The sequence below is a fragment of the Dendrobates tinctorius genome, unplaced genomic scaffold, assembly GCF_039654945.1.
Source record: "Dendrobates tinctorius isolate UK_male_01 unplaced genomic scaffold, ASM3965494v1 ptg000251l, whole genome shotgun sequence".
NCBI lineage: Eukaryota > Metazoa > Chordata > Amphibia > Anura > Dendrobatidae > Dendrobates > Dendrobates tinctorius.
The window spans coordinates 3,799,882-3,824,121 of NW_027361918.1; the positions used below are offsets into that span (position 1 = coordinate 3,799,882).

Sequence of the window (24,240 nt, forward strand, 5' to 3'; positions counted from 1 at the left end):
AATCCTCCAGTGTGTACAGTATAATCTCCCAGCAGTCTCCTCTCACTCAGAATCCTCCAGTGTATACTGTATAATCTCCCAGCAGTCTCCTCTCCTCACCTAGAATCCTCCAGTGTACACTGTATAATCTCCCAGCAGTCTCCTCTCATCACCCAGAATCCTCCAGTGTATACAGTATAATCTCCCAGCAGTCTCCTCTCATCACCCAGAATCCTCCAGTGTATACTGTATAATCTCCCAGCAGTCTCCTCTCATCACCTAGAATCCTCCAGTGTATACTGTATAATCTCCCAGCAGTCACTTCTCATCACCCAGAATCCTCCAGTGTATACTGTATAATCTCCCAGCAGTCTCCTCTCATCACCCAGAATCCGCCAGTGTAGACTGTATAATCTCCCACCAGTCTCCTCTCCTCACCCAGAATCCCCCAGTGTATACTGTATAATCTCCCACCAGTCTCCTCTCCTCACCCAGAATCCTCCAGTGTATACTCTATAATCTCCCAGCAGTCTCCTCTCATCACCCAGAATCCTCCAGTGTATACTGTATAATCTCCCAGCAGTCTCCTCTCATCACCCAGTATCCTCCAGTGTATACTGTATAATCTCCCAGCAGTCTCCTCTCATCACCCAGAATCCTCCAGTGTATACTGTATAATCTCCCAGGAGGCTCCTCTCATCACCCAGAATCCTCCAGTGTAAACTGTATAATCTCCCAGCAGTCTTCTCTCATCACCCAGAATCCTCCAGTGTAAACTGTATAATCTCCCAGCAGTCTCCTCTCATCACCCAGTATCCTCCAGTGTATACTGTATAATCTCCCAGCAGTCTCCTCTCATCACCCAGAATCCTCCAGTGTATACTGTATAATCTCCCAGGAGGCTCCTCTCATCACCCAGAATCCCCCAGTGTATACTGTATAATCTCCCAGCAGTCTTCTCTCATCACCCAGAATCCTCCAGTGTATACTGTATAATCTCCCAGCAGTCTCCTCTCATCACCCAGAATCCTCCAGTGTATACTGTATAATCTCCCAGGAGGCTCCTCTCATCACCCAGAATCCTCCAGTGTATATTGTATAATCTCCCAGCAGTCTCCTCTCATCACCCAGAATCCTCCAGTGTATACTGTATAATCTCCCAGGAGGCTCCTCTCATCACCCAGAATCCTCCAGTGTATATTGTATAATCTCCCAGCAGTCTCCTCTCATCACCCAGAATCATCCAGTGTACAGTGTATAATCTCCCAGCAGTCTCTTCTCATCACCCAGAATCCTCCAGTGTATACTGTATAATCTCCCAGCAGTCTCCTCTCCTCACCCAGAATCCTCCAGTGTACACAGTATAATCTCCCAGCAGACTCCTCTCATCACCCAGAATCCTCTAGTGTATACTGTATAATCTCCCAGCAGTCTCCTCTCATCACTCAGAATCCTCCAGTGTATACTGTATAATCTCCCAGCAGTCTCCTCTCATCACCCAGAATCCTCCAGTGTGTACTGTATAATCTCCCAGCAGTCTCCTCTCATCACCCAGAATCCTCCAGTGTATACTGTATAATCTCCCAGCAGTCTCCTCTCATCACCCAGAATCCTCCAGTGTATACTGTATAATCTCCCAGGAGGCTCCTCTCATCACCCAGAATCCTCCAGTGTATATTGTATAATCTCCCAGCAGTCTCCTCTCATCACCCAGAATCATCCAGTGTATACTGTATAATCTCCCAGCAGTCTCCCCTCATCACCCAGAATCATCCAGTGTACAGTGTATAATCTCCCAGCAGTCTCTTCTCATCACCCAGAATCCTCCAGTGTATACTGTATAATCTCCCAGCAGTCTCCTCTCCTCACCCAGAATCCTCCAGTGTACACAGTATAATCTCCCAGCAGACTCCTCTCATCACCCAGAATCCTCTAGTGTATACTGTATAATCTCCCAGCAGTCTCCTCTCATCACTCAGAATCCTCCAGTGTATACTGTATAATCTCCCAGCAGTCTCCTCTCATCACCCAGAATCCTCCAGTGTGTACTGTATAATCTCCCAGCAGTCTCCTCTCATCACCCAGAATCCTCCAGTGTATACTGTATAATCTCCCAGCAGTCTCCTCTCATCACCCAGAATCCTCCAGTGTATACTGTATAATCTCCCAGCAGTCTCCCCTCATCACCCAGAATCCTCCAGTGTATACTGTATAATCTCCCAGCAGTCTCCTCTCATCACCCAGAATCCTCCAGGGTACACTGTATAATCTCTCAGCAGTCTCCTCTCATCACCCAGAATCCTCCAGGGTACACTGTATAATCTCCCAGCAGACTCCTCTCATCATCCAGAATCCTCCAGTGTATACAGTATAATCTCCCAGCAGTCTCCTCTCATCATCCAGAATCCTCCAGTGTATACTGTATAATCTCCCAGCAGACTCCTCTCATCATCCAGAATCCTCCAGTGTATACAGTATAATCTCCCAGCAGTCTCCTCTCATCACCCAGAATCCTCCAGTGTATACTGTATAATCTCCCAGCAGACTCCTCTCATCACCCAGAATCCCCCAGTGTATACTGTATAATCTCCCAGCAGTCTCCTCTCATCATCCAGAATCCCCCAGTGTATACTGTATAATCTCCCAGTAGTCTCCTCTCATCACCCAGAATCCTCCAGTGTATACTGTATAATCTCCCAGCAGTCTCCTCTCATCACTCAGAATCCTCCAGTGTATACTGTATAATCTCCCAGCAGTCTCCTCTCATCACCCAGAATCCTCCAGTGTATACTGTATAATCTCCCAGCAGTCTCCTCTCATCACTCAGAATCCTCCAGTATATACTGTATAATCTCCCAGCAGTCTCCTCTCATCACCCAGAATCCTCCAGTGTATACTGTATAATCTCCCAGCAGACTCCTCTCATCATCCAGAATCCTCCAGTGTATACAGTATAATCTCCCAGCAGTCTCCTCTCATCACCCAGAATCCTCCAGTGTATACTGTATAATCTCCCAGCAGTCTCCTCTCATCACCCAGAATCCTCCAGTGTATACTGTATAATCTCCCAGCAGTCTCCCCTCATCACCCAGAATCCTCCAGGGTACACTGTATAATCTCTCAGCAGTCTCCTCTCATCACTCAGAATCCTCCAGTGTATACAGTATAATCTCCCAGCAGTCTCCTCTCATCACCCAGAATCCTCCAGTGTATACTGTATAATCTCCCAGCAGTCTCCTCCCATCACCCAGAATCCTCCAGTGTATACTGTATAATCTCCCAGCAGTCTCCTCTCATCACCCAGAATCCCCCAGTGTATACTGTATAATCTCCCAGCAATCTCCTCTCATCACTCAGAATCCTCCAGTGTATACTGTATAATCTCCCAGCAGTCTCCCCTCATCACCCAGAATCCTCCAGTGTATACTGTATAATCTCCCAGCAGTCTCCTCTCATCACCCAGAATCCTCCAGTATATACTGTATAATCTCCCAGCAGTCTCCTCTCATCACCCAGAATCCTCCAGTGTATACTGTATAATCTCCCAGCAGTCTCCTCTCATCACCCAGAATCCTCCAGTGTATACTGTATAATCTCCCAGCAGTCTCCTCTCATCACCCAGAATCCTCCAGTGTATACTGTATAATCTCCCAGCAGTCTCCTCTCATCACCCAGAATCCTTCAGTGTATACTGTATAATCTCCCTGCAGTCTCCTCTCATCACCCAGAATCCTCCAGTGTACACTGTATAATCTCCCAGCAGTCTCCTCTCATCACCCAGAATCCTCCAGTATATACTGTATAATCTCCCAGCAGTCTCCTCTCATCACCCAGAATCCTCCAGTGTATACTGTATAATCTCCCAGCAGTCTCCTCTCATCACCCAGAATCCTTCAGTGTATACTGTATAATCTCCCTGCAGTCTCCTCTCATCACCCAGAATCCTCCAGTGTACACTGTATAATCTCCCAGCAGTCTCCTCTCATCACCCAGAATCCTCCAGTGTATACTGTATAATCTCCCTGCAGTCTCCTCTCATCACCCAGAATCCTCCAGTGTACACTGTATAATCTCCCAGCAGTCTCCTCTCATCACCCAGAATCCTCCAGTGTATACTGTATAATCTCCCTGCAGTCTCCTCTCATCACCCAGAATCCTCCAGTGTATACTGTATAATCTCCCAGCAGTCTCCTCTCCTCACCCAGAATCCTCCAGTGTATACTGTATAATCTCCCAGCAGTCTGCTCTCCTCACCCAGAATCCTCCAGTGTATACTGTATAATCTCCCAGCAGTCTGCTCTCCTCACCCAGAATCCTCCAGTGTATACTGTATAATCTCCCAGCAGTCTCCTCTCATCACCCAGAATCCTCCAGTGTACACTGTATAATCTCCCTGCAGTCTCCTCTCATCACCCAGAATCCTCCAGTGTATACTGTATAATCTCCTAGCAGTCTCCTCTCATCACCCAGAATCCTCCAGTGTATACTGTATAATCTCCCAGCAGTCTCCTCTCATCACCCAGAATCCTCCAGTGTATACTGTATAATCTCCCAGCAGTCTCCTTTCCTCACCCAGAATCCTTCAGTGTATACTGTATAATCTCCCTGCAGTCTCCTCTCATCACCCAGAATCCTCCAGTGTATACTGTATAATCTCCCAGCAGTCTCCTCTCATCACCCAGAATCCTCCAGTGTATACTGTATAATCTCCCTGCAGTCTCCTCTCATCACCCAGAATCCTCCAGTGTATACTGTATAATCTCCCAGCAGTCTCCTCTCATCACCCAGAATCCTCCAGTGTATACTGTATAATCTCCCTGCAGTCTCCTCTCATCACCCAGAATCCTCCATTGTGTATTGTATAATCTCCCAGCAGTCTCCTCTCATCACCCAGAATCCTCCAGTGTATACTGTATAATCTCCCAGCAGTCTCCTCTCATCACCCAGAATCCTCCAGGGTACACTGTATAATCTCCCAGCAGTCTCCTCTCATCACCCAGAATCCTCCAGTGTATACTGTATAATCTCCCAGCAGTCTCCTCTCATCACCCAGAATCCTCCAGTGTATACTGTATAATCTCCCTGCAGTCTCCTCTCATCACCCAGAATCCTCCAGTGTATACTGTATAATCTCCCAGCAGTCTCCTCTCATCACCCAGAATCCTCCAGTGTATACTGTATAATCTCCCTGCAGTCTCCTCTCATCACCCAGAATCCTCCAGTGTATACTGTATAATCTCCCAGCAGTCTCCTCTCCTCACCCAGAATCCTCCAGTGTATACTGTATAATCTCCCAGCAGTCTGCTCTCCTCACCCAGAATCCTCCAGTGTATACTGTATAATCTCCCAGCAGTCTGCTCTCCTCACCCAGAATCCTCCAGTGTATACTGTATAATCTCCCAGCAGTCTCCTCTCATCACCCAGAATCCTCCAGTGTACACTGTATAATCTCCCTGCAGTCTCCTCTCATCACCCAGAATCCTCCAGTGTATACTGTATAATCTCCTAGCAGTCTCCTCTCATCACCCAGAATCCTCCAGTGTATACTGTATAATCTCCCAGCAGTCTCCTCTCATCACCCAGAATCCTCCAGTGTATACTGTATAATCTCCCAGCAGTCTCCTTTCCTCACCCAGAATCCTTCAGTGTATACTGTATAATCTCCCTGCAGTCTCCTCTCATCACCCAGAATCCTCCAGTGTATACTGTATAATCTCCCAGCAGTCTCCTCTCATCACCCAGAATCCTCCAGTGTATACTGTATAATCTCCCTGCAGTCTCCTCTCATCACCCAGAATCCTCCAGTGTATACTGTATAATCTCCCAGCAGTCTCCTCTCATCACCCAGAATCCTCCAGTGTATACTGTATAATCTCCCTGCAGTCTCCTCTCATCACCCAGAATCCTCCATTGTGTATTGTATAATCTCCCAGCAGTCTCCTCTCATCACCCAGAATCCTCCAGTGTATACTGTATAATCTCCCAGCAGTCTCCTCTCATCACCCAGAATCCTCCAGGGTACACTGTATAATCTCCCAGCAGTCTCCTCTCATCACCCAGAATCCTCCAGTGTATACTGTATAATCTCCCAGCAGTCTCCTCTCATCACCCAGAATCCTCCAGTGTATACTGTATAATCTCCCAGCAGTCTCCTCTCATCACCCAGAATCCTCCAGGGTACACTGTATAATCTCCCAGCAGTCTCCTCTCATCACCCAGAATCCTCCAGTGTGTACTGTATAGTCTCCCAGCAGTCTCCTCTCATCACCCAGAATCCTCCAGTGTACACTGTATAATCTCCCAACATTCTCCTCTCCTCACTCAGAATCCTCCAGTGTATACTGTATAATCTCCCATCAGTCTCATCTCATCACCCAGAATCCTCCAGTGTATACTGTATAATCTCCCAGCAGTCTCCTCTCATCACCCAGAATCCTCCAGTGTATACTGTATAATCTCCCAGCAGTCACCTCTCATCACCCAGAATCCTCCAGTGTATACTGTATAATCTCCCAGCAGTCTCCTCTCATCACCCAGAATCCTCCAGTGTACACTGTATAATCTCCCAGCAGTCTCCTCTCATCACCCAGAATCCTCCAGTGTATACTGTATAATCTCCCAGCAGTCTCCTCATCACCCAGAATCCTCCAGTGTATACTGTATAATCTCCCAGCAGTCTCCTCTCATCACCCAGAATCCTCCAGTGTACACTGTATAATCTCCCAGCAGTCTCCTCTCATCACCCAGAATCCTCCAGTGTATACTGTATAATCTCCCAACATTCTCCTCTCCTCACCCAGAATCCTCCAGGGTACACTGTATAATCTCCCAGCAGTCTCCTCTCATCACCCAGAATCCTCCAGTGTATACTGTATAATCTCCCAGCAGTCTCCTCTCATCACCCAGAATCCTCCAGGGTACACTGTATAATCTCCCAGCAGTCTCCTCTCATCACTCAGAATCCTCCAGTGTATACTGTATAATCTCCCAGCAGTCTCCTCTCATCACCCAGAATCCTCCAGTGTATACTGTATAATCTCCCAGCAGTCACCTCTCATCACCCAGAATCCTCCAGTGTATACTGTATAATCTCCCAGCAGTCACCTCTCATCACCCAGAATCCTCCAGTGTATACTGTATAATCTCCCAGCAGTCTCCTCTCATCACCCAGAATCCTCCAGTGTATAATGTATAATCTCCCAGCAGTCTCCTCTCATCACCCAGAATCCTCCAGTGTATACTGTATAATCTCACAGCAGTCACCTCTCATCACCCAGAATCCTCCAGTGTAGACTGTATAATCTCCCACCAGTCTCCTCTCATCACCCAGAATCCTCCAGTGTATACTGTATAATCTCCCAGCAGTCTCCTCTCATCACCCAGAATCCTCCAGTGTATACTGTATAATCTCCCAGCAGTCTCCTCTCATCACCCAGAATCCTCCAGTGTATACTGTATAATCTCACAGCAGTCACCTCTCATCACCCAGAATCCTCCAGTGTATACTGTATAATCTCCCAGCAGTCACCTCTCATCACCCAGAATCCTCCAGTGTATAATGTATAATCTCCCAGCAGTCTCCTCTCATCACCCAGAATCCTCCAGTGTATACTGTATAATCTCCCACCAGTCTCCTCTCATCACCCAGAATCCTCCAGTGTATACTGTATAATCTCCCAGCAGTCACCTCTCATCACCCAGAATCCTCCAGTGTATAATGTATAATCTCCCAGCAGTCTCCTCTCATCACCCAGAATCCTCCAGTGTATACTGTATAATCTCCCACCAGTCTCCTCTCATCACCCAGAATCCTCCAGTGTATACTGTATAATCTCCCAGCAGTCTCCTCTCATCACCCAGAATCCTCCAGTGTACACTGTATAATCTCCCAGCAGTCTCCTCTCCTCACCCAGAATCCTCCAGTGTATACTGTATCATCTCCCAGCAGTCTCCTTTCATCCCCCAGAATCCTCCAGTGTATACTGTATAATCTCCCAGCAGTCTCCTCTCCTCACCCAGAATCCTCCAGTGTATACTGTATAATCTACCAGCAGTCTCCTCTCCTCACCCAGAATCCTCCAGTGTATACTGTATAATCTCCCAGCAGTCTCCTCTCATCACCCAGAATCCTCCAGTGTATACTGTATAATCTCCCAGCAGTCTCCTCTCATCACCCAGAATCCTCCAGTGTATACTGTATAATCTCCCAGCAGTCTCCTCTCATCACCCAGAATCCTCCAGTGTATACTGTATAATCTCCCAGCAGTCTCCTCTCATCACCCAGAATACTCCAGTGTAAACTGTATAATCTCCCAGCAGTCTCCTCTCATCACCCAGAATCCTCCAGTGTAGACTGTATAATCTTCCAGCAGTCTCCTCTCATCACCCAGAATCCACCAGTGTATACTGTATAATCTCCCAGCAGTCTCCTCTCATCACCCAGAATCCTCCAGTGTACACTGTATAATCTCCCAGCAGTCTCCTCTTATCACCCAGAATCCTCTAGTGTATACTGTATAATCTCCCAGCAGTCTCCTCTCATCACCCAGAATCCTCCAGTGTATACTGTATAATCTCCCAGCAGTCTCCTCTGATCACCCAGAATCCTCTAGTGTATACTGTATAATCTCCCAGCAGTCTCCTCTCATCACCCAGAATCCTCCAGTGTATACTGTATAATCTCCCAGCAGTCTCCTCTGATCACCCAGAATCCTCTAGTGTATAATGTATAATCTCCCAGCAGTCTCCTCTCATCACCCAAAATCCTCCAGTGTATACTGTATAATATCCCAGCACTCTCCTCTCATCACCCAGAATCCTCCAGTGTATACTGTATAATCTCCCAGCAGTCTCCTCTGATCACCCAGAATCCTCCAGTGTATACTGTATAATCTCCCAGCAGTCTCCTCTGATCACCCAGAATCCTCTAGTGTATACTGTATAATCTCCCAGCAGTCTCCTCTCATCACCCAGAATCCTCCAGTGTATACTGTATAATCTCCCAGCAGTCTCCTCTGATCACCCAGAATCCTCTAGTGTATACTGTATAATCTCCCAGCAGTCTCCTCTCATCACCCAAAATCCTCCAGTGTATACTGTATAATCTCCCAGCAGTCTCCTCTCATCACCCAGAATCCTCCAGTGTATACTGTATAATCTCCCAGCAGTCTCCTCTGATCACCCAGAATCCTCCAGTGTATACTGTATAATCTCCCAGCAGTCTCCTCTGATCACCCAGAATCCTCCAGTGTATACTGTATAATCTCCCAGCAGTCTCCTCTGATCACCCAGAATCCTCTAGTGTATACTGTATAATCTCCCAGCAGTCTCCTCTCATCACCCAGAATCCTCCAGTGTATACTGTATAATCTCCCAGCAGTCTCCTCTGATCACCCAGAATCCTCTAGTGTATACTGTATAATCTCCCAGCAGTCTCCTCTCATCACCCAAAATCCTCCAGTGTATACTGTATAATCTCCCAGCAGTCTCCTCTCATCACCCAGAATCCTCCAGTGTATACTGTATAATCTCCCAGCAGTCTCCTCTGATCACCCAGAATCCTCCAGTGTACACTGTATAATCTCCCAGCAGTCTCCTCTGATCACCCAGAATCCTCTAGTGTATACTGTGTAATCTCCCAGCAGTCTCCTCTCATCCCCCAGAATCCTCCAGTGTATACTGTATAATCTCCCAGCAGTCTCCTCTCATCACCCAAAATCCTCCAGTGTACACTGTATAATCTCCCAGCAGTCTCCTCTGATCACCCAGAATCCTCCAGTGTACACTGTATAATCTCCCAGCAGTCTCCCCTCATCACCCAGAATCCTCCAGTGTATACTGTATAATCTCCCAGCAGTCTCCCCTCATCACCCAGAATCCTCCAGTGTATACTGTATAATCTCCCAGCAGTCTCCTCTCATCACCCAGAATCCCCCAGTGTAAGTTCCCAGCAGTCACCTCTCCGGTCAGCAGCTCAGTGATCCTGTTAGCGAGTTCTACGATCTTCTTTTCGTGCACCAGGGAGTGCGGACGAGGTTTTTTGTTGGGTTTCCGTCTTCTTTTCCCTCCTTTGGGCTCATGGAGATGGATAATGGGGTTCGCACAATCACTTGATGTCTTCCTCACTATTGTGTAATTCTGTAGATTAAGAAAGACACAGAGAACTGACTATTATTTCTCCCTTGGTATATAGTAGATTATGTCCCTGTTGTGCTGAGATGACTGACAAGCTAACGAGGGCCGTCTCCCCTGTACGCTGACTAGATAACGAGGGCCGTCTCCCCTGTACGCTGACGAGATAGCGAGGGCCGTCTCCCCTGTACGCTGACGAGATAGCGAGGGCCGTCTCCCCTGTACGCTGACGAGATAGCGAGGGCCGTCTCCACTGTACGCTGACGAGATAGCGAGGGCCGTCTCCTCTGTACGCTGACTAGATAGCGAGGGCCGTCTCCTCTGTACGCTGACTAGATAGCGAGGGCCGTCTGCCCTGTACACTGACGAGATAGCGAGGGCTGTTTCTCCTGTACGCTGACGGGGTAACGATGGCCGTTTCTCCTGTACGCTGACGGGGTAACGATGGCCGTCTCCCCTGTACGCTGACGAGGTAACGAGGGCCGTCTCCCCTGTACGCTGACGAGATAGCGAGGGCCGTCTCCCCTGTACACTGACGAGATAGCGAGGGCCGTCTCCCCTGTACACTGACGAGATAGCGAGGGCTGTTTCTCCTGTACGCTGACGGGGTAACGATGGCCGTCTCCCCTGTACGCTGACGAGGTAACGAGGGCCGTCTCCCCTGTACGCTGACGAGGTAACGAGGGCCGTCTCCCCTGTACGCTGACGAGGTAACGAGGGCCGTCTCCCCTGTACGCTGTAGAGCTAACGAGGGTCGTCTCCCCTGTATGCTGACGACGTAACGAGGGTCGTCTCCCCTGTACGCTGACGAGCTAACGAGGGCCATCTCCCCTGTACGCTGACGAGCTAACGAGGGTCGTCTCCCCTGTATGCTGACGAGGTAACGAGGGCAGTCTCCCCTGTACGCTGACGAGGTAACGAGGGCCGTCTCCCCTGTACGCTGACGAGGTAACGAGGGCCGTCTCCCCTGTATGCTGACGAGGTAACGAGGGCCGTCTCCCCTGTATGCTGACGAGGTAACGAGGGCAGTCTCCCCTGTACGCTGACGAGCTAACGAGGGCCATCTCCCCTGTACGCTGACGAGCTAACGAGGGCCGTCTCCCCTGTATGCTGACGAGGTAACGAGGGCCGTCTCCCCTGTACGCTGACGAGGTACGTCTTCCCTGTACGCTGACGAGCTAACGACGGCCGTCTTCCCTGTACGCTGACGAGCTAACGACGGCCGTCTCCTCTGTACGCTGACTAGATAACGAGGGCCGTCTCCTCTGTACGCTGACTAGATAACGAGGGCCGTCTCCCCTGTACTCTGACGAGGTAACGAGGGCCGTCTCCCCTGTACGCTGACGAGGTAACGAGGGTAGTCTCCCCTGTACGCTGACGAGGTAACGAGGGTAGTCTCCCCTGTACGCTGACGAGGTAACGAGGGTCGTCTCCCCTGTACGCTGACGAGGTAACGAGGGTCGTCTCCCCTGTACGCTGACGAGGTAACGAGGGCCGTCTCCCCTGTACACTGACGAGATAGCGAGGGCCGTCTCCCCTGTACACTGACGAGATAGCGAGGGCCGTCTCCCCTGTACGCTGACGAGATAGCGAGGGCCGTCTCCCCTGTACGCTGACGAGGTGATGAGGGCCGTCTCCCCTGTACGCTGACGAGATAGCGAGGGCCGTCTCCCCTGTACGCTGACTAGATAGCGAGGGCCGTCTCCCCTGTACGCTGACGAGATAGCGAGGGCCGTCTCCCCTGTACGCTGACGAGATAGCGAGGGCCGTCTCCCCTGTACGCTGATGAGATAGCGAGGGCCGTCTCCCCTGTACGCTGACGAGGTAACGATGGCCGTCTCCCCTGTACGCTGATGAGATAATGAGGGTCGTCTTCCCTGTAGGCCGACGAGGTAATAACAGAAATCTCCCTTTTTTTATCAGCCAACTTCAACCGCTTTCAGAAGAGCTCAAATGTTTTTCCAGCTCAAGTACAATCTACTTGCGCTAGTTTTACTTTTAGAAATACAAGTTAAAGACTCTAAATCTACAGATTTGTCTATAATTAACAAAAGTGTTGAAGTCATAAAACGGAGCATATTCGAACCCATCTTGGATTAAGTACTACTATTAAGCCCCTCACTAAATATTGGACCCATCCTTGAGTTCAAGAACGCACAATAGAACCGAAAAAAAACACATATGAACCCAAAAAATCAAAAATACAATAATCTTTGTTTAGTATAAAAATACATACATTACATAAACATTAAAAAGGTGGGAAACCCAAATAGAGATACCACCACCCACATACCCTCTATTAGGAAGTGTACAAAAGTTCAAGGCACACCGCTGCTATATGTCTAACCACAAAACATTGCGCTAATAGGCAGGCACAGAAATTACAAAATTGTAGTGACCACAAAATTACACCAAAGGTTAAGCCCCCGTTACACAATGCGATATCGCTGCATGTGATACTTACCTCCGACCGGCTCCCCCCGCTGCTCATCGTTGGTCGCGCGAGAAGCTCCCGGACCATTTCTCGTCGGGCGCTTCCTGTGGCGCCGACGAGCGACGCGTGGAGCCAGGCAGGAGGACGCAGGATCGCCGCGTCTGACAGGTAAGTAGCGACCCCCGACCCCTGCGATGTCGCTAGTGAGATCTGCCTGTGTGGCAGCTCACTAGCGACCACTTAGCGATGCACCAGCGATCCATATCGCTGGTCGGGATCGCTGGTGAGTCGCTAGGTGTAACGGTACCCTTAGATACAGTGTCCGAGTGCAAACAAAGAGCTTACCTCCTGTGGGTGGTGATATCAGATAATAATAGAAATATAGAAGAGTTTACAGCTCCACTCAGCAGATAATAGAAATATAGAAGAGTTTACCTCTCCGCTCAGCAGATAATAGAAATATAGAAGAGTTTACCTCTCCACTCAGCAGATAATAGAAATATAGAAGAGTTTACCTCTCCACTCAGCAGATAATAATAGAAATATGGAAGAGTTTACCTCTCCATTCAGCAGATAATAGAAATATAGAAGAGTTTACCTCTCCGCTCAGCAGATAATGATAGAAATATAGAAGAGTTTACCTCTCCACTCAGCAGATAATAGAAATATAGAAGAGTTTACCGCTCCACTCAGCAGATAATAGAAATATAGAAGAGTTTACCTCTCCACTCAGCAGATAATAGAAATATAGAAGAGTTTACCTCTCCACTCAGCAGATAATGATAGAAATATAGAAGAGTTTACCTCTCCACTCAGCAGATAATAGAAATATAGAAGAGTTTACCTCTCCACTCAGCAGATAATAATAGAAATATAGAAGAGTTTACCTCTCCACTCAGCAGATAATGATAGAAATATAGAGGAGTTTACCTCTCCACTCAGCAGATAATAATAGAAATATAGAAGAGTTTACCTCTCCACTCAGCAGATAATAGAAATATAGAAGAGTTTACCTCTCCACTCAGCAGATAATGATAGAAAGATAGAAGAGTTTACCTCTCCACTCAGCAGATAATAGAAATATAGAAGAGTTTACCTCTCCACTCAGCAGATAATGATAGAAATATAGAAGAGTTTACCTCTCCACTCAGCAGATAATAGAAATATAGAAGAGTTTACCTCTCCGCTCAGCAGATAATAGAAATATAGTAGAGTTTACCTCTCCACTCAGCAGATAATGATAGAAATATAGAGGAGTTTACCTCTCCACTCAGCAGATAATGATAGAAATATAGAGGAGTTTACCTCTCCACTCAGCAGATAATAGAAATATAGTAGAGTTTACCTCTCCACTCAGCAGATAATGATAGAAATATAGAGGAGTTTACCTCTCCACTCAGCAGATAATGATAGAAATATAGAGGAGTTTACCTCTCCACTCAGCAGATAATAGAAATATAGTAGAGTTTACCTCTCCACTCAGCAGATAATGATAGAAATATAGAGGAGTTTACCTCTCCACTCAGCAGATAATGATAGAAATATAGAGGAGTTTACCTCTCCACTCAGCAGATAATAGAAATATAGTAGAGTTTACCTCTCCACTCAGCAGATAATGATAGAAATATAGAAGAGTTTACCTCTCCACTCAGCAGATAATGATAGAAATATAGAAGAGTTTACCTCTCCACTCAGCAGATAATAGAAATATAGAGGAGTTTACCTCTCCACTCAGCAGATAATAGAAATATAGTAGAGTTTACCTCTCCACTCAGCAGATAATGATAGAAATATAGAGGAGTTTACCTCTCCACTCAGCAGATAATAGAAATATAGAGGAGTTTACCTCTCCACTCAGCAGATAATAGAAATATAGTAGAGTTTACCTCTCCACTCAGCAGATAATGATAGAAATATAGAGGAGTTTACCTCTCCGCTCAGCAGAGAATGACAGAAATATAGAAGAGTTTACCTCTCCGCTCAGCAGATAATAATAGAAATATAGAAGAGTTTACCTCTCCGCTCAGCAGATAATATTAGAAATATAGAGGAGTTTACCTCTCCACTCAGCAGATAATAGAAATATAGAAGAGTTTACCTCTCCACTCAGCAGATAATGATAGAAATATAGAAGAGTTTACCTCTCCGCTCAGCAGAGAATGACAGAAATATAGAAGAGTTTACCTCTCCGCTCAGCAGATAATAATAGAAATATAGAAGAGTTTACCTCTCCGCTCAGCAGATAATATTAGAAATATAGAGGAGTTTACCTCTCCACTCAGCAGATAATAGAAATATAGAAGAGTTTACCTCTCCACTCAGCAGATAATGATAGAAATATAGAAGAGTTTACCTCTCCGCTCAGCAGAGAATGACAGAAATATAGAGGAGTTTACCTCTCCACTCAGCAGATAATAGAGATATAGAAGAGTTTACCTCTCCGCTCAGCAGATAATAATAGAAATATAGAAGAGTTTACCTCTCCGCTCAGCAGATAATATTAGAAATATAGAGGAGTTTACCTCTCCACTCAGCAGATAATAGAAATATAGAAGAGTTTACCTCTCCACTCAGCAGATAATAGAAATATAGAAGAGTTTACCTCTCCGCTCAGCAGAGAATGACAGAAATATAGAAGAGTTTACCTCTCCACTCAGCAGATAACAGAAATATAGAAGAGTTTACCTCTCCGCTCAGCAGATAATAATAGAAATATAGAAGAGTTTACCTCTCCGCTCAGCAGATAATAATAGAAATATAGAAGAGTTTACCTCTCCGCTCAGCAGAGAATGACAGAAATATAGAAGAGTTTACCTCTCCACTCAGCAGATAATAGAGATATAGAAGAGTTTACCTCTCCACTCAGCAGATAATAATAGAAATATAGAAGAGTTTACCTCTCCACTCAGCAGATAATAGAAATATAGAAGAGTTTACCTCTCCACTCAGCAGATAATAATAGAAATATAGAAGTTTACCTCTCCGCTCAGCAGATAATAGAAATATAGAAGAGTTTACCTCTCCACTCAGCAGATAATAGAAATATAGAAGAGTTTACCTCTCCACTCAGCAGATAATAGAAATATAGAAGAGTTTACCTCTCCACTCAGCAGATAATACTAGAAATGTAGAAGAGTTTACCTCTCCACTCAGCAGATAATACTAGAAATGTAGAAGAGTTTACCTCTCCACTCAGCAGATAATAATAGAAATATAGAAGAGTTTACCTCTCCACTCAGCAGATAATACTAGAAATGTAGAAGAGTTTACCTCTCCGCTCAGCAGATAATAGAAATATAGAAGAATTTACCTCTCCGCTCAGAAGGGAGATGATTTCTAAGGCGAAGTTTATTATTCTCCTTGCAATCTCATTCTTGTTGTCGCCCATCCTCGGTTTGTCATTCATGAGAGAAAAGTTGATGTTTTTGATGAATCTTCTAAACTGCTAAAAAAAGATGAAAAACAAGTAAATCCTGGCGGACAATATCACAGAATCGCGCTCATCAAACACTAAATCAATCAGCTTAGAATCATTCCTAACAAACATTTGGTTCTTCCCTCATTCGCAAGTCTCCTTTAAAAAACTAAAACTTTGTCCATTTTGATTTGTGTTTTCGTACAGAAGCATTTTTTAAATTTTTTCTTGAAAACAAAACAAGTCTAAGTAGACAGCACCACGGGCTCTATATAGAGGTGTTTTCCCATCTACAACCTAAGCAATTCATCGCAGACAGGACTATAGACAATGTCTGATGTGAATCTTCAAGCAGAATCTTCTCCAAAATACTCATCTACAACTTCAATATGAACATACGTAAAGTTGATTGACATCTTCGTTATATTATTGGTCATGAAGCTCTGGCGATAATCCGACTACTACACCATAAGCACATGTACTACTCCCATCTGCTGTATGTAACGATTCAGTATAAAACGCAAGAGATGGCGTTTCAGAAAGTGGCCGATCAGAGAATGTGGTCACCTTCATGAGGACAATTACCGTGCAAATGGAACAGCGTACAGGTAATATCACATTGTCCATTCTGGGGACGGCAGTCATCAGCAGCACTGCGGGTCCCAGAATTGGTCAGGAAGAAGCAGCCAACAAGAGGCCAGAAATCTCTAAGATGGTAATGTCTGCAAAGCTGTCGTGGAATATGATGGCGTAATATCACTGAATAAAGTAAGAACGTGAGCGCGCCCCTTTCACCCGCTTCTACCTCATACTTATAGTCCTGCATTAAGGGGCGCAGCAGATCTTTATATGACGGATCTATAGTTATTACATATGTGACATTACGATGTAGAATAAAAATAAGAGACAAAAGTCAAAAAGCGACACAAGGCTCTGATCAGGAGAGAAAATCCACAGCAAATGACACCGAACGACACAGAGAGAGCAGATCAGGAGAGAAAATCCACAGGAAAAGACACAGAGAGCAGATCAGGAGAGAAAATCCACAGGAAAAGACACCGAACGACACAGAGAACAGATCAGGAGAGAAAATCCACAGGAAAAGACACCGAACGACACAGAGAGCAGATCAGGAGAGAAAATCCACAGGAAAAGACACCGAACGACACAGAGAACAGATCAGGGGAGAAAATCCACAGGAAAAGAAACCGAACGACACAGAGAACAGATCAGGAGAGAAAATCCACAGGAAAAGACACCGAACGACACAGAGAGCAGATCAGGAGAGAAAATCCACAGGAAAAGACACCGAATGACACAGAGAGCAGATCAGAAGAGAAAATCCCCAGGAAAAGACACCGAACGACACAGAGAACAGATCAGGAGAGAAAATCCACAGGAAAAGACACCGAACGACACAGAGAACAGATCAGGAGAGAAAATCCCCAGGAAAAGACACAGAACGACACAGAGAGCAGATCAGGAGAGAAAATCCCCAGGAAAAGAAACCGGACGACAGAGAGCAGATCAGGAGAGAAAATCCCCAGGAAAAGACACCGAACGACACAGAGAACAGATCAGGAGAGAAAATCCCCAGGAAAAGACACCGAACGACACAGAGAACAGATCAGGAGAGAAAATCCACAGGAAAAGCCACCGAACGACACAGAGAGCAGATCAGGAGAGAAAATCCCCAGGAAAAGACACCGAACGACACAGAGAACAGATCAGGAGAGAAAATCCACAGGAAAAGAAACCGAACGACACAGAGAGCAGATCAGGAGAGAAAATCCACAGGAAAAGAAACCGGACGACACAGAGAGCAGATCAGGAGAGAAAATCCCCAGGAAAAGACACCGAACGACACAGAGAACAGATCAGGAGAGAAAATCCCCAGGAAAAGACACCGAACGACACAGAGAGCAGATCAGGAGAGAAAATCCCCAGGAAACGACACCGAACGACACAGAGAGCAGATCAGGAGAGAAAATCCCCAGGAAAAGAAACCGAACGACACAGAGAGCAGATCAGGAGAGAAAATCCACAGGAAAAGACACCGAACGACACAGAGAGCAGTTCAGGAGAGAAAATCCACAGGAAAAGACACCGAACGACACAGAGAGCAGATCAGGAGAGAAAATCCACAGGAAAAGAAACCGAACGACACAGAGAGCAGATCAGAAGAGAAAATCCCCAGGAAAAGACACCGAACGACACAGAGAACAGATCAGGAGAGAAAATCCACAGGAAAAGACACCGAACGACACAGAGAACAGATCAGGAGAGAAAATCCCCAGGAAAAGACACAGAACGACACAGAGAGCAGATCAGGAGAGAAAATCCCCAGGAAAAGAAACCGGACGACAGAGAGCAGATCAGGAGAGAAAATCCCCAGGAAAAGACACAGAGAACAGATCAGGAGAGAAAATCCCCAGGAAAAGACACCGAACGACACAGAGAGCAGATCAGGAGAGAAAATCCACAGGAAAAGACACCGAACGACACAGAGAACAGATCAGGAGAGAAAATCCACAGGAAAAGCCACCGAACGACACAGAGAGCAGATCAGGAGAGAAAATCCCCAGGAAAAGACACCGAACGACACAGAGAACAGATCAGGAGAGAAAATCCACAGGAAAAGAAACCGAACGACACAGAGAGCAGATCAGGAGAGAAAATCCACAGGAAAAGAAACCGGACGACACAGAGAGCAGATCAGGAGAGAAAATCCCCAGGAAAAGACACCGAACGACACAGAGAACAGATCAGGAGAGAAAATCCCCAGGAAAAGACACCGAACGACACAGAGAGCAGATCAGGAGAGAAAATCCCCAGGAAAAGACACCGAACGACACAGAGAGCAGATCAGGAGAGAAAATCCCCAGGAAAAGACACCGAACGACACAGAGAGCAGATCAGGAGAGAAAATCCCCAGGAAAAGACACCGAACGACACAGAGAGCAGATCAGGAGAGAAAATCCCCAGGAAAAGACACCGAACGACACAGAGAGCAGATCAGGAGAGAAAATCCCCAGGAAAAGACACCGAACGACACAGAGAGCAGATCAGGAGAGAAAATCCACAGGAAAAGACACCGAACGACACAGAGAGCAGATCAGGAGAGAAAATCCACAGGAAAAGACACCGAACGACACAGAGAACAGATCAGGAGAGAAAATCCCCAGGAAAAGAAACCGAACGACACAGAGAACAGATCAGGAGAGAAAATCCCCAGGAAAAGACACCGAACGACACAGAGAGCAGATCAGGAGAGAAAATCCACAGGAAAAGAAACCGAACGACACAGAGAACAGATCAGGAGAGAAAATCCACAGGAAAAGACACCGAACGACACAGAGAACAGATCAGGAGAGAAAATCCACAGGAAAAGACACCGAACGACACAGAGAACAGATCAGGAGAGAAAATCCACAGGAAAAGAAACCGAACGACACAGAGAGCAGATCAGGAGAGAAAATCCCCAGGAAAAGACACCGAACGACACAGAGAGCAGATCAGGAGAGAAAATCCCCAGGAAAAGACACCGAACGACACAGAGAGCAGATCAGGAGAGAAAATCCCCAGGAAAAGACACCGAACGACACAGAGAACAGATCAGGAGAGAAAATCCCCAGGAAAAGAAACCGAACGACACAGAGAGCAGATCAGGAGAGAAAATCCCCAGGAAAAGACACCGAACGACACAGAGAACAGATCAGGAGAGAAAATCCACAGGAAAAGAAACCGAACGACACAGAGAGCAGATCAGGAGAGAAAATCCACAGGAAAAGAAACCGGACGAAACAGAGAGCAGATCAGGAGAGAAAATCCCCAGGAAAAGACACTGAACGACACAGAGAGCAGATCAGGAGAGAAAATCCCCAGGAAAAGACACTGAACGACACAGAGAGCAGATCAGGAGAGAAAATCCCCAGGAAAAGACACTGAACGACACAGAGAGCAGATCAGGAGAGAAAATCCCCAGGAAAAGACACTGAACGACACAGAGAGCAGATCAGGAGAGAAAATCCCCAGGAAAAGACACTGAACGACACAGAGAGCAGATCAGGAGAGAAAATCCCCAGGAAAAGACACCGAACGACACAGAGAACAGATCAGGAGAGAAAATCCCCAGGAAAAGACACCGAACGACACAGAGAACAGATCAGGAGAGAAAATCCCCAGGAAAAGAAACCGAACGACACAGAGAACAGATCAGGAGAGAAAATCCCCAGGAAAAGACACCGAACGACACAGAGAGCAGATCAGGAGAGAAAATCCCCAGGAAAAGACACCGAACGACACAGAGAGCAGATCAGGAGAGAAAATCCCCAGGAAAAGAAACCGGACGACAGAGAGCAGATCAGGAGAGAAAATCCCCAGGAAAAGACACCGAACGACACAGAGAGCAGATCAGGAGAGAAAATCCCCAGGAAAAGACACCGAACGACACAGAGAGCAGATCAGGAGAGAAAATCCCCAGGAAAAGACACCGAACGACACAGAGAACAGATCAGGAGAGAAAATCCCCAGGAAAAGAAACCGAACGACACAGAGAGCAGATCAGGAGAGAAAATCCCCAGGAAAAGACACCGAACGACACAGAGAACAGATCAGGAGAGAAAATCCACAGGAAAAGAAACCGAACGACACAGAGAGCAGATCAGGAGAGAAAATCCCCAGGAAAAGACACTGAACGACACAGAGAGCAGATCAGGAGAGAAAATCCCCAGGAAAAGAAACCGAACGACACAGAGAGCAGATCAGGAGAGAAAATCCACAGGAAAAGACACCGAACGACACAGAGAGCAGATCAGGAGAGAAAATCCCCAGGAAAAGACACCGAACGACACAGAGAACAGATCAGGAGAGAAAATCCCCAGGAAAAGACACTGAACGACACAGAGAGCAGATCAGGAGAGAAAATCCCCAGGAAAAGACACCGAACGACACAGAGAGCAGATCAGGAGAGAAAATCCACAGGAAAACGCAGAGTCTGCACAGGCTCCTCACCATAACATGCTGTGAAGCACAGCGCGGATTACACCGTATCCAGCAGTCACAGACACATCACACCGGGAGCAGAGCGGGACGGTCCGCGTTCTCTGTGCACGACGACGGCTGACACCAGAGACAACAACCTGCACACTGCTGCAAAGCCTCAACTGAAGGACCTCAGGTGACGTCAGCACCATGTGATTATTAGGGGCGGGGCAAAACTCGACACATGCTTGAGTAAAGGACCTGTGATTACGTCAGACCACGTGACAGAAACAAGGGGGCGGACTGTTCCCGCCTTTTCTCTCGTGTACGTGTGATGGGAAGTTCGGCTCTTTTTGGCGATCCGGCTCATTCGGCTCCGCTCAACATAAAGAGCCGGCTCCTCAGTGCTGTGGTGAGGTGGTGACAGCCCCCGGCTCCTCAGTGCTCTGTGCTGTGGTGAGGAGGTGACAGCCCCCGGCTCCTCAGTGTTCTGTGCTGTGGTGAGGAGGTGACAGCCCCCGGCTCCTCAGTGTTCTGTGCTGTGGTGAGGAGGTGACAGCCCCCGGCTCCTCAGTGCTGTGGTGAGGAGGTGACAGCCCCCGGCTCCTCAATGCTCTGTGCTGTGGTGAGGAGGTGACAGCCCCCGGCTCCTCAGTGCTCTGTGCTGTGGTGAGGAGGTGACAGCCCCCGGCTCCTCAGTGCTGTGGTGAGGTGGTGTCAGCCCCCGGCTCCTCAGTGCTCTGTGCTGTGGTGAGGAGGTGACAGCCCCCGGCTCCTCAGTGCTCTGTGCTGTGGTGAGGTGGTGACAGCCCCCGGCTCCTCAGTGCTGTGGTGAGGTGGTGTCAGCCCCCGGCTCCTCAGTGCTCTGTGCTGTGGTGAGGTGGTGACAGCCCCCGGCTCCTCAGTGCTCTGTGCTGTGGTGAGGTGGTGACAGCCCCCGGCTCCTCAGTGCTCTGTGCTGTGGTGAGGAGGTGACAGCCCCCGGCTCCTCAGTGCTCTGTGTTGTGGTGGTGACAGCCCCCGGCTCCTCAGTGCTCTGTGCTGTAGTGAGGAGGTGACAGCCCCCGGCTCCTCAGTGCTCTGTGCTGTAGTGAGGAGGTGACAGCCCCCGGCTCCTCAGTGCTCTGTGCTGTGGTGAGGTGGTGACAGCCCCCGGCTCCTCAGTGCTCTGTGCTGTGGTGAGGTGGTGACAGCCCCCGGCTCCTCAGTGCTCTGTGCTGTGGTGGTGACAGCCCCCGGCTCCTCAGTGCTCTGTGCTGTAGTGAGGAGGTGACAGCCCCCGGCTCCTCAGTGCTCTGTGCTGTAGTGAGGAGGTGACAGCCCCCGGCTCCTCAGTGCTCAGTGCTGTGGTGAGGAGGTGACAGCCCCCGGCTCCTCAGTGCTCTGTGCTGTGGTGAGGAGGTGACAGCCCCCGGCTCCTCAGTGCTCTGTGCTGTGGTGAGGTGGTGTCAGCCCCCGGCTCCTCAGTGCTCTGTGCTGTGGTGAGGAGGTGACAGCCCCCGGCTCCTCAGTGCTCTGTGCTGTGGTGAGGTGGTGACAGCCCCCGGCTCCTCAGTGCTCTGTGCTGTGGTGAGGTGGTGACAGCCCCCGGCTCCTCAGTGCTCTGTGCTGTGGTGAGGTGGTGACAGCCCCCGGCTCCTCAGTGCTCTGTGCTGTGGTGAGGAGGTGACAGCCCCCCGGCTCCTCAGTGCTGTGGTGAGGAGGTGACAGCCCCCGGCTCCTCAGTGCTGTGGTGAGGAGGTGACAGCCCCCGGCTCCTCAGTGCTGTGGTGAGGAGGTGACAGCCCCCGGCTCCTCAGTGCTCTGTGCTGTGGTGACAGCCCCCGGCTCCTCAGTGCTCTGTGCTGTGGTGAGGTGGTGACAGCCCCCGGCTCCTCAGTGTTCTGTGCTGTGGTGAGGAGGTGACAGCCCCCGGCTCCTCAGTGTTCTGTGCTGTGGTGAGGTGGTGTCAGCCCCCGGCTCCTCAGTGCTGTGGTGAGGAGGTGACAGCCCCCGGCTCCTCAGTGCTCTGTGCTGTGGTGAGGAGGTGACAGCCCCCGGCTCCTCAGTGCTCTGTGCTGTGGTGAGGTGGTGACAGCCCCCGGCTCCTCAGTGTTCTGTGCTGTGGTGAGGAGGTGACAGCCCCCGGCTCCTCAGTGTTCTGTGCTGTGGTGAGGTGGTGACAGCCCCCGGCTCCTCAGTGCTGTGGTGAGGAGGTGACAGCCCCCGGCTCCTCAATGCTCTGTGCTGTGGTGAGGAGGTGACAGCCCCCGGCTCCTCAGTGTTCTGTGCTGTGGTGAGGAGGTGACAGCCCCCGGCTCCTCAGTGCTGTGGTGAGGAGGTGACAGCCCCCGGCTCCTCAGTGCTCTGTGCTGTGGTGAGGTGGTGACAGCCCCCGGCTCCTCAGTGTTCTGTGCTGTGGTGAGGTGGTGACAGCCCCCGGCTCCTCAGTGTTCTGTGCTGTGGTGAGGTGGTGACAGCCCCCGGCTCCTCAGTGTTCTGTGCTGTGGTGAGGAGGTGACAGCCCCCGGCTCCTCAGTGTTCTGTGCTGTGGTGAGGAGGTGACAGCCCCCGGCTCCTCAGTGTTCTGTGCTGTGGTGAGGAGGTGACAGCCCCCGGCTCCTCAGTGCTGTGGTGAGGAGGTGACAGCCCCCGGCTCCTCAGTGCTCTGTGCTGTGGTGAGGTGGTGACAGCCCCCGGCTCCTCAGTGTTCTGTGCTGTGGTGAGGAGGTGACAGCCCCCGGCTCCTCAGTGTTCTGTGCTGTGGTGAGGAGGTGACAGCCCCCGGCTCCTCAGTGCTGTGGTGAGGTGGTGACAGCCCCCGACTCCTCAGTGCTGTGGTGAGGTGGTGACAGCCCCCGACTCCTCAGTGCTGTGGTGAGGAGGTGACAGCCCCCGGCTCCTCAGTGTTCTGTGCTGTGGTGAGGTGGTGACAGCCCCCGGCTCCTCAGTGTTCTGTGCTGTGGTGAGGAGGTGACAGCCCCCGGCTCCTCAGTGCTCTGTGCTGTGGTGAGGTGGTGACAGCCCCCGGCTCCTCAGTGTTCTGTGCTGTGGTGAGGTGGTGACAGCCCCCGGCTCCTCAGTGCTCTGTGCTGTGGTGAGGAGGTGACAGCCCCCGGCTCCTCAGTGCTCTGTGCTGTGGTGAGGTGGTGACAGCCCCCGGCTCCTCAGTGCTCTGTGCTGTGGTGAGGTGGTGTCAGCCCCCGGCTCCTCAGTGCTCTGTGCTGTGGTGAGGTGGTGTCAGCCCCCGGCTCCTCAGTGCTCTGTGGTGAGGTGGTGACAGCCCCCGGCTCCTCAGTGCTCTGTGCTGTGGTGAGGA

The 24,240-nt window shown here is 48.9% G+C and overlaps 1 protein-coding gene across 1 annotated transcript in view; it reads right to left on the minus strand.

Moving 5' to 3' along the window:
• Positions 1–21,133, minus strand: part of LOC141065423 (uncharacterized) — a 171,089-nt gene extending 149,956 nt beyond the window's left edge. The window contains exons 1-3 of the mRNA XM_073557915.1: positions 20,973–21,133; positions 15,855–15,989; positions 9,937–10,116 (exon numbers count right to left, since the gene is read on the minus strand). Coding sequence (XP_073414016.1) covers positions 9,937–10,116; positions 15,855–15,989; positions 20,973–20,975 — 318 coding nt within the window. The 5' untranslated portion in view covers positions 20,976–21,133. The remainder of the gene's footprint in view (positions 1–9,936; positions 10,117–15,854; positions 15,990–20,972) is intronic.
• Positions 21,134–24,240: the final 3,107 nt, after the last annotated feature.